Source organism: Sminthopsis crassicaudata, chromosome 1, assembly GCF_048593235.1.
Source record: "Sminthopsis crassicaudata isolate SCR6 chromosome 1, ASM4859323v1, whole genome shotgun sequence".
Lineage (NCBI taxonomy): Eukaryota > Metazoa > Chordata > Mammalia > Dasyuromorphia > Dasyuridae > Sminthopsis > Sminthopsis crassicaudata.
The window spans coordinates 397,464,847-397,475,740 of record NC_133617.1 but is presented as its reverse complement, the minus strand read 5'-3'; the positions used below and the strand labels follow the sequence as shown (position 1 = coordinate 397,475,740).

Sequence of the window (10,894 nt, the reverse complement as noted above, 5' to 3'; positions counted from 1 at the left end):
CTAAAGGAACTTGATATAATTGTGTATTGAGGGTCTATATTATCCCTCTGCTCACTCAACTATGGAAAGTCTGAATTAAACCAATTATAAATACTTATAAAGCAAGTATAAGAGCCCTGAAATATACACGCGTGTGTGTAAACTGTTTGACACAAACGTGTGCCAGTTTGGTTGCAAAAATCGCAACCTTCTAAAACAACAGGCCGTACTTAGTTACCCCGCAAATGGCTGCAATATCTGACCCATCCACCACGTGGCAGTCTCCTCCAGCAACTGATCCAGGAACCTCCTGGAATATTTTTGGGGCAGCCCCCTAAAAAATGAATTATTTCCATTTGCCATCAGAGAACACTGTTTGAAAATGCTTATACTACTTCTCTCTTGCCAATACGTACAGAGGCCCCAGGCGAGAAAGAAAGGGCAGGTCAAAGCTTCTGAGCCTCGGAGTGACCCTGCACTTCCATCTGGTTGACTGACATAGATAAACCCATTCTCTCGCCTTTCCAAAAACACGTGTTTAGTGCCTCTATATGGATTCCTCTCCCTTCAACTGTCCCCAGAATATTCTCTCTAGCCCCAAATTCCTGAGCTTTACTTGTAACTGAAAGGGTAGAACAAGTCAAGATACTATAGAGCGAAAGCAACCTCCATCATCCTAGAGTGGCAGGAAATGCTTCCGTAGGGGGGAACAGCCATACTGGGGCTTCCGGCTACTTGCTCTGATCATTCCGGATCGGTCTCCCCCAGCCTCAGCAATGAAACCCCCTGAGAGAGGGGGAATCACATTGTGGAGGCTGAGGCCTGGGGTTCTAGAGGGAACGCAGAAGTAACTGCAGAGCCAAGTTAGAAAAGGCGTGCCTGAAGTTTCGAGGGGTTGGTTGTGGGTGTCTGTGCACTAATTGAAGGCAGGCCTGCGCATGCTCAGCTGGGAAAAATCCTCTCTGGCTCCGCAGAGTTGACTGAGCCAAAAGCGGGATATTAAGTCTTCGTTTCCGCCCCGTGAGTAATACTGAGCACCTTTGTATGTCTGTAGCTGAGAATTAAAAGAAGAGCATCTTTCAAACGACTGCTCATATTCTAGAGATCAGTCTCCAACCCACCCTTTCTTCCTATTTAACTTTGGGGGAAATTGAGACCCTGGAAGGTCGCTTGGTGACTTTATGACATACCTGGGATGCGAACCTTTTCTTATAAAAGGGGGTGAAAGGAGCCCTAGATCTGAGTCTGGGGGCCCTGGGCTTGGAACCTGGCTTCCAAAAATTATCTTCTCCTAGCGGTGCCCATCCCTCCTTCCCCCTTCCCTTATCTGTAAATGGGGGTAATAACATCTATAGTCCTAACGTCACTTTTGTGAGGATCAAGCAAAATACTGTACATAAAACACTTTCCAAATCCTAGATCCCTACGTAAGGTAGTTTTTGTTCATTAATACCACATGAACTACGTCACAGCGCTGTTGTGGGGAAAATACTACTTAAATGAACGATGTCGGTTTAATTGTTATAACAACTACTGTCACTAATAGATTACAACAGAAAACTGATGGAAGTTTCTTCTCTGGAACCGAATTGGGGTGGGGCTGGAGGTGTCCCTGTGCATTTGTCATTTCCTACCCGATTCTTGCCCTTCTTCTCCTCCACCACCACCACCACCACCACCACCACCACCACAGCACCCTGAAACAAAAGAACCAAAACCAGTGATTCAACTAACATGCAGTGTATTAGGTGCAGAGTAATAGTTCACAAGTTTACTCTTTATTAAGGAAATTTACAATCTGTTCAACCAAGAATTATCTCAGATTAGTTTATCCCCCAAAGAGAATTCTTCCTTATTTTCTGTCCACACTTAAACTGAGTAATCTCCCCAAAGCTAGTGAGTCTTACAGAAGTGAAGGAGAGGTCTTAGATATTGTGAGAGGTAGGCCCTCTCTGGAAGTGACCTCTTTGTTTTGTTTTATGTTGATATCATTTTAATAAAACTGAAAGAAAAAATGGTACTAGTGAACCCTCAGCTACTACAGAGGCATCTTCTATGACTGCTTAGTCTTTAATCATTTAAAGATGTCCTAACCCCACCCAACCCAAAGCAGTGCAAGGCCTTATCATTCCTAGTCCATTCTCTTTTTGCCTTCAAACCAGTACAGAGTGCTGAAAAAATATGAAATATTTTGAGACTCTCATTTTCTTTTATGCCTTCTCCCTCTCCAAGCTTGTTTCTAACTTTTATTAGAAAAACTAACTAGGGAAGAGGTCTATAAATCTAAATGTACAAAGGCTGATAGAAGCAGCAATCAGAGAAACAAAGAATAAAAGGAACAGGGCAAGGAGACCCTCTTCCAAAAGATCTGCACTCCAGAAGTTACCTATTTTCTTCCACTGAACCTGATTTTTTGAACCCACCAACAAACACACACTGGAAGGAAACTATATCAAGTCCTCAATGTGGGGACAGTTTTGGGAAGTATACTAGTCTGCCCACCCTTCAGAAGGACCACAGTGGGGAAAGGTCTCATACTTGCCCAGAGTGTGGAAGATGCTTCAGTGATGCTACCAATCTCAACACTCACCTTAGGGTTCACACAGGAGAACATGGAATCTGGAAGAGTAGGATGTGAGTAAGAGTTTGCACTCAGGTGATACTCTGAGAGCTTGCATCATTTTCCCTTTGGTACTTCTACCCTGTGCTTTGTGCATATACCTGCTTCCTCAGAGATTCCTCAGAGATTCCTCAGCTCCAGTGACCTTTAACTTCACATCTCACCTACAATCATTTGCTAGAGCCAGATAATTGAAACTCAATATCCCTGCCTTTCATTCCTTCAGCAAATAATTACTGAAGAATACTTCATATGCATAACTGTGAGACTTTCTTTTAAGCAAATAATGAAATGTATAACAATTAATTGGTTAATTATAGATAGTTATGATCACATTTGAACCTCTTGTAATCTGAGGTAGGTTTTATTATCCTCATTTTAAAGATGAGGTAACTGAACCTGAGAACACTTAAGTAACTTGCCCAGGGCCATACAACTAGTGTCAGAAATAAAAGTTGAACCCTAGTCTAGCCATTATGTCACCCAAAAACACTGCCATTAAGGAACATAACAAAACTAAAATATTAAATCCTTAAAAAGAAGTTTGGACAATAAATACTGTGCTGCAGAGGAGAGTATTCTAGCCTCAAGTGGGAAAGGCCTTGTGAAAGGGCTGAAACTTAATTGTAAATATTCTAACTGAAAAAAACAAACAAAAAAAAAAAAAACAACCTCCCAATTAGGAGATAGAAAATCAGTTTAAAAAAATCAGTTCCGATTTACTCCGCGTTGATTTACTCCATGTCGATTTACTCCGTGTCATGTTGGGCAAGTTGGTTTTATATTCCTCACCTATAACATGAGGGAACTAGACTAGATGACCTCCTAAATCTAGTCCACAAGTTGGGCCTTGGAAGATAAATAGAGTAAAAAGAAAATAAGAAGCAAGAGAAATAATTATGGACTATTAGCACTATAAAGAACCTTAGAGATCTAGTTCAGGCCTCTCATCTTACTGAGAAGGAAAAGGAGGTCCAGGCAAGATAACATGCCTAGCAAGTAACAAAGCACATCAGTGTCCTGTAATGTAAGCTGCTTTTCAGGAAAAGGAAGAAATAAGCAGGCTGGATTGTCACTGTCTGACACAGAGAATTAATAGGAGATAATGGTGGGAGAAAGTTGACTAGATTATGGACAGATAGTTATTTTTCATATATAAGAGGGAGGGGAAAAAGGGAACATGGATATAATAAGTGCATGCTATGTGCTAAGTGCTCTACTAAACACTTTACAAATATCTCATTTTACATACATAATATGTGTTATATAATGTGTGTGTGTGTGTGTGTGTGTGTGTGTGTGTGTGGGACAAAGGAGGAAACAGGCCCAGACTGTTTTATCTCTTTCTACAGGAGCTAAAGAGGAAGAAATTCCAATGGGAGAAGTTCCAGAAAAGCAATCTGATGGAATATTATCTGAGGCCCATCTTGGAAATGAGGAATCTTACATGTTGCCTTCAGCTAGCTTATCCAAATTCCCATCCAAAGGCCAGAGGCTGAAAAACCTCAAGGGATTCCCTCAAATCAGACTGTTGGAGTTATTTTGGAGAAGAGATGGAACCAAACCAGCTCTTGGGAAAAAAAATTGAAACCTTTCCTCCTCAGCCCCTTTCCACAAGTATCCATTCCTGTGCTGACTGTGGAAATAACTTTTGTCTGAAGTCCAACCTTTTGACTCACCAACAAACACACACTGGAAGGAAACTATATCATAGTTCTCAATGTGGGGACAGTTTTGGAAAATATACCAGTCTGCCCACCCTTCAGAAGTTCCACAGTGGGGAAAGGTCTCATACTTGCCCAGAGTGTGGAAGATGCTTCAGCGATGCTACCAATCTCAACACTCATCTTAGGGTTCACACAGGAGAAAAGCCCTATCAATGCTCTGTGTGTGGGAAAAGCTTTAGTCAGAGCTCTGGTCTCACTCGGCACCAAAGAACCCACACTGGTGAAAAACCTTATACATGTCCTGAGTGTGGCAAAGGGTTTCGGCAGAGTTCAGATCTTATGGAACATCATCGTACTCACACTGGTGAGAAGCCTTACACCTGTGGGGACTGTGGCCAGAGCTTTGCCAGACCCTCTAATCTGGCCCATCATCAACGCACCCATGCTTCTGAAAGGGTTTTCGTTTGTCGAGAATGTGGAAAGAACTTCCAGCACAGCACCAGCCTAAGTCGCCACCGAAAAACTCATACTGGAGAAAAACCTTATAAATGTTCTGAATGTGGGGACAATTTCAGCCAGAGTTCCAACCTCCTGACCCATCAAAGGAGTCATACACTAGAGAAACCATACAGATGTCCAGACTGTGGAAGGAGTTTCAATCGGGCTTCTAACCTCCTTCAGCACCAACAGACCCACAGTCCAGACAGACCCTATAAATGCCCATATTGTGAGAAGGCCTTTAGCCGAAGCTCCGACCTCATCACTCATCAGGGTACCCACATGGGAGAGAAACCATATAAATGCCTGCAGTGTGGGTAAGGCTTCAGATCTGGTTCCAACCTCATTCAGCATCAGGAAACCCACATGGAAGGCATATCCTAAAAAAGATCTAGAAAGAAATAGATAACAACAAGAAGGAAAAGTTGAGGGAAATATTTGTGTTGCCAAAGAAAAATCTGTTATATTTAAATGAACCAGCAGTAAAAGTGGGAGAACCATTGCTGAAGGAAGGGAGAAAGTCCTGAAAATTTGGAAGAACCCAAATCATTAGCTTACAGGAACTTGGAAAAAGTTTTGGGGAAGAAGATGTAAAAATAATGCCCTATTTCTACATTCTGTGACCTGAGGAGAACATAAGAGTTCTATAGGAAAAATTCATGGTTTTTTTTTTAATGACTTTTTGGTCTAGATGGGAAATGAAACTGTTGTACTCCTGTCTAGAAGCAGAACCATCTATAGCTACTCTAGCTTCTGACCCTGCCTAAAATACCCCCAAGAATATTATATAATGGCATAGAAAGTGCCTTTTCCCTTCAAAGTTGGAGGGATCTTAAGAAGTCTGGCCTCCTTCATTTCTTTCAGGAGACCAGGCTGATTCTAAGACCATTCTAAAAAATACAGCTCAATTCCAGAATAGGTTTTAGGAGCTTGATCTCCTTAAAATCATTCAAAATCTCTAAATTGGGCTTATATGTGACGCAAAGACTCATCCTTTCTGAATCAGGGCAGTTTCATGTAAGGTTGATTGGACTTTTGGTTCCAGTTAGTAGTATAAGTAGTACAATTTCCAGCATACTTTGTAGCCACTGGAATAGGTAAGGATTGAGACTTAAATGAACCGATCTGTAAATTGGTAGCTGATGGTAATTAAGTGGGGAATATATGACCCAGTCTTTTTCTCATGTCACTGCCTCTTGAGACCAAAACTACTTGCACTCCCATTGGAAAATGAATCTTAGGCACTTTAGGATATGAAATTGGGAACTTTATTCAGTTTGTACTGACCATGTGCAAGACCTGAGGAAAGGGGGAGGATACTATATCTCACTTTTCAGGGAATTTGCAATTTTAAAGACTAGATTGTAGACTGTGCTTATATGAGGTGACTGGACAGCTGTGTATCAAATGCTTATAGACAACTAAACTAACTGGGATGTAGCCAGAAGGAAACCAGACCAGAAGCTTAAGACTCTGGGCTTAATTCAGGATTTAAGCAGAGATCACCCTGAATTTTATCTCAGTTTCTTTTCCAGCATAATCGACCTTAAAAGGTTTTTCTGACACAAAAACATCATCTGGAGCTTGATAACTGGCTTCTTGGATTTTGTATCATCTTTCCTCATAATTATAGCATAACTATTTAAATGTAATTTCAAAATTTGGTTCAAAAATCGGAATGTGCAGTGCATTAGAGAAGATACAAAGGTAATTAAGATTAAGTATCCCAACTACTTTTTCTAACTATCTTCAAATACTTATAATATGGGAGACATATACAGACACACACAGTGGCACATATATAGGAATTCAGTGCATTAGAGTGAAAAGTACTGTGAAATCAGAGGAGAGAATAATAACTCATTCTAGCTGGGAGAGATCAGGTAAGGCTTTATGGAGGTTCTGGGCCTTGAAGAATGAGTTAGAAGTAAACTGACAAGAGATGGGACAGGAAAGGTATTTTAGGTATAAGATACCATGTGGAGAAAAAAAAAATAAAGCAAGTACTTTACATTGGGTAGAGCATAAAATATGAGGAGTAAGGTAAGATGACTGGAAAGTTAAAGGGAAGTATGATTAGTTACTATGTTTGGTCTTTTTTCATTATGCATTGGGAAGGCAGTGAAATTTTTGAGCACATGAGTCATACCACGTAGTGCAATAGGAAAATTAAGAAAATGAGAGAGGGAAGATATTAAATAGAAGACAATTACAATAATCCCAGGAATGGGAACGTTAAGTAAGGAGAGGGCAGATGTCACATCACAGTGGATAATAAGGACTAAGCTGGTGGTGAAAATGTCACCACACTAAGGGCACACACACCTTTTCATTTCTATGAACCTTCATGTGGATGTGCACATCATATATGCTAAAGAAAGAGTAATTCAAAATGTGTGTAGGTGACTACATATTGTGTAGTAGCTTCCTGCAAAAGAGAGGGGGATATCTCAAGTGGTAATTGCATTTAGGCTTAGTCAAATAAGAGAAATTTTATTAAAAGGGTGGGCAGGAAAGAAAAGATAAGAATAGTAAAAATGTCAGTGAAATAGCCAACTAGTAGAATCTTAGAGATAAAAGAACCTTCAAGGATTTTCATCTACTTCTATCTTTACCCCATTCTTCAAACAAAAAAGAACCTATATCAAATGACACAAACAGGTCAATGTTTTTCTGCCACATAAAAATGTTAGATTCCTTCTCTAGAATTTTTTTTTGGGGGGGAGGGTTGTTAACTTCTATTATTTAGATAATGTGCAAATTAGAAAGTAATCATTCTCTAAGTTCAGAAGATCTAGCAATAATGCTGAATTCAATTCCTATACATCTTCCAGCAAGTGCCACATCTTCTCAACATTAGAGTAATCTAGGTCCTTCTGTCATATCCTAATATTTAGGATATTCATATTTTTGACACTGAGGGTGATACACTTAAAATACAAGCACAATTTAAACAGGATCAGGGTTCAGAGAGCTAGAAGGACTCCTATTAGTCTAGTCCTGTCATTTTACAGACAGAAAAACTGAGCCCAGCCAGAGAAAGGATGTAATTTGCCCAAATTAATGATGCTCAGTGATAAACTTTATTGGAAATATTCTATTCTACTATAATCAAATGTTGCCAACTTCTTGAGGCAGACTCAAATCCCTATTTTACAAATACAAATCTATCCTTACTATTACACAGATTCTTGAAGGAAAGGCAATGAGTAGTACATGGTAAATGGTATTTTAAAAAAATAGAAGCAGCAAGAACATATGGAAAATAAAACAGTGAGAAAAGCTAGTGACATATGGGGCCAAGCAAACCATATTACATCTCACAGCAGATCTCTGAAAACAAAATGAGAAGACTGAAGAAAGTAAGAGGGTTGTACCAACCTTGGTGACCATAGGTCACTGGGCCCACAGTGTTCCCCCTACTCTCAAGCCATATGTTTTTCCCCCAAAGTGTGTTACCTAGGGTCATAGAGGAAAGACAAGTCTTTAACAAATATTTTTTTTAATAAATGCTACAATCATAAGACTTTCCCTCCAATAGCTGATGAACTGTGTTCTTTAACTAAAGATGGAGTCATTATTGATAAGGCTTTTCACCTATATGGGTAATAGGGATAGAGCACTGTCTAAAGCTTTTTCCATTCTCTGGATACTTAGTTAAGTCAAATCAACAAGTTTTATTGACTAATATGACAGGCATAGTGCTAAGTTCTAATGAAGCAAAGAAAGACAGAATGAAACAAAAACTCTGATCTCTGATCTCAAAAAACAAGATATAAACATGATAAATGGGAAATAATCAACAGAGGGAAGGAACTCCTTGATATTAACAGGGGAATCAAAAAAAGCCTCTTGTAGAAAGTGGTATTTTGTCTGAAACTTGAAGGAAGCTAGAAGAACAGAGAGGAGGGAAAGAATTCCAGATGCGGGAAATGGCCAGTGAAAATGCACAGTTGGAGAGAAACATAAGAAAAGTAGTCTCATTGTTTCTGATTTCACCTTCCCAAGATTTTCTGTATTTTCACCTAGGTCATACTATTTTACTTGGTGATCTCATTATCTCCTACAGATTCAATTACCATTTCTAATGATTCTCAAGTCTATCCAATCCTGCTATTCTACTTGACCTCCAGTCTCATATCCAATTGTCTATTAAACATCTTGAATTAGATGTTCTATAGATATCATATGAACTCAACATGTCCAAACCTAGTTTTTATCACACCCCCCCAAAACCCTCTACCTTTCCAAACTTTCCTATTTCTCTTAAAGGCACTGTGTTCTTTCCAGTTATCTAAGCTTGCAACCTAAGTAGTATCTTCAACTTCTTACTTTTCCCTCATCCCTCATAGCAATCTGTTAAATTGATTTAATTTTTTAAACATCTCATATGTACTTGTTCCTCCTTTGACACTAGCAGCACCCTAATTCAGTGCCTCATTACCTCATGCCTGTACAATGCACTAGCTTGCTGGTTGACCTGCCTGCCACAAGTATTTCTCTACTCCAGTGCATCTTCCACTAAGTTATCAAAACAGCCTTCCAAAGCACAGGTCTGACTATGTTACCACCATATTCAATAAATTCCCTTCCAATCACCACCAGGGTCAAAGACAAAATTCTCTTTTTGGCAATCAGAACTCTTCCTAGTTTGCTTCCTCTACTTTTCAAGATTTTTTACTCTTGCCACTCCATCTCTCAACTCTGGACATTTTTATTGTCTGTCCTCCTTGACTGGAATGTGGTTCCCCCTTCAATTTTGCCTTCTGGCTTCCCTGTCTGCCTTTAAGCTCCACTTAAAATCCTATATTCTAAAGAAAGCCTTTCCCAACACCTCTTAATATCCAGTGTTTCCCCTCTACTGTTTAGCTGTTTTCAGTCTTCAATCATGGCACTTCATGACCCCATTTCTTGGCAAAAACACTACAAAGCCTTGCCATTTCTTTCTCCAACTTATTTAGCATGAAAAAAAAAATGAGGCAAACAGGGTTTACTCAAGGTTACATGGCAACTAAGTGTTCAAGACCTGACTTGTACCCAGGAAGATGAGATTTTTCTGACTCCAGCAATCTCTACTGCACCATGTAGCTGCCCCTCTAGTGATTATTTCCAATTTAATTGAGATGTAGCTTGATTGCACATAGTTATTTGCATGTTGTTTTCCTCATTAGATTGTGAACCTCTCAACAGTAGGCTTATCTTTTGTCTTCTTTGTATCCCTGGAACTATGTGCTTAGCACATAGTGAATGTTTAATGTTTGCTCACTGACTGGATCAAAGAGTACATAGAGGTGGATAAGGTAGAAGAAAACAAATGTGAGGAGTCAGGCTATGAAGGGCTTTAAAAGCCAAACAGATAACTTTATATTTTATCCTAGATGTAACAGGTATATATCACTGGATGTCACATAGTCAGACTTACACTGTAGGAAGATGTTTTTCAGCTGAGTGGAGATTGAATTAGAGGGAATACTTGAAGTAGGGAAATCGCACAAAAGGCTATTGTGATACAAATGTGAGGGGATGAAGGAATGTATCCAGATTGTGGCAGTCAGAGGAGAGAAAGGGGCATACATAAGATATGTGACCAAGGTAGAATTGACAGGACTTGGATTTTACAAAATATATAGAGGTATGAAGAGTATAGAGAGGCCAAGGATGATACTCATATTAGAAGCTTGATTGACTGGACTGATGGTATTAACTCTGATAGTAATATGGAAATTGGGAAATGAGAAGGACTTTTTGGGGAAAGATTATGAGTTTTTTGTTTGTTTTTTTGCTAGGCAGTTGGGTGTAAATGGCTTATCCAGGTCACACAGTTAGTAAGTATTAAATGTCTGAAACCAAATTTGAACATGGGTCCTCCTGACTCCAGACTTGGTTCTCAAACCACGGTGCCATCTAGCTGTCCCCATGAGTTGAATTTTGAACATTTTTTTGTTTTGTTTTGAATATTTTGAGTTTTGATGTCTACAAAACACTCAATCCAATCCATGTTTATTAAGCACCTACAACCTGTCAAGTACTATACTAAATTATGAGAAGATAATAAAGCCAGTTCCTGCTTTCATTGCGCTAACCATCTAAACACAGAGATAATATGCAAAAGAAGGAGGCAGTAAAGTGA

At 39.5% G+C, this 10,894-nt stretch overlaps 1 protein-coding gene across 1 annotated transcript; it reads left to right on the top strand.

Moving 5' to 3' along the window:
• Nucleotides 1–697: 697 nt before the first annotated feature.
• On the top strand, nt 698–6,416 carry LOC141549908 (uncharacterized). Its single transcript, XM_074279961.1, has 2 exons — nt 698–999; nt 3,952–6,416. Exon 2 carries the CDS (start codon nt 4,153–4,155, stop codon nt 5,083–5,085), a length of 933 nt encoding a protein of 310 aa, XP_074136062.1. The 5' UTR covers nt 698–999; nt 3,952–4,152; the 3' UTR covers nt 5,086–6,416.
• The last annotated feature ends 4,478 nt before the right edge of the window (nt 6,417–10,894 follow it).

Bases quoted from the DNA above. Each gene is read 5' to 3' on its own strand.
- LOC141549908 (XM_074279961.1), top strand. From the start codon at position 4,153: ATGGAACCAAACCAGCTCTTGGGAAAAAAAATTGAAACCTTTCCTCCT.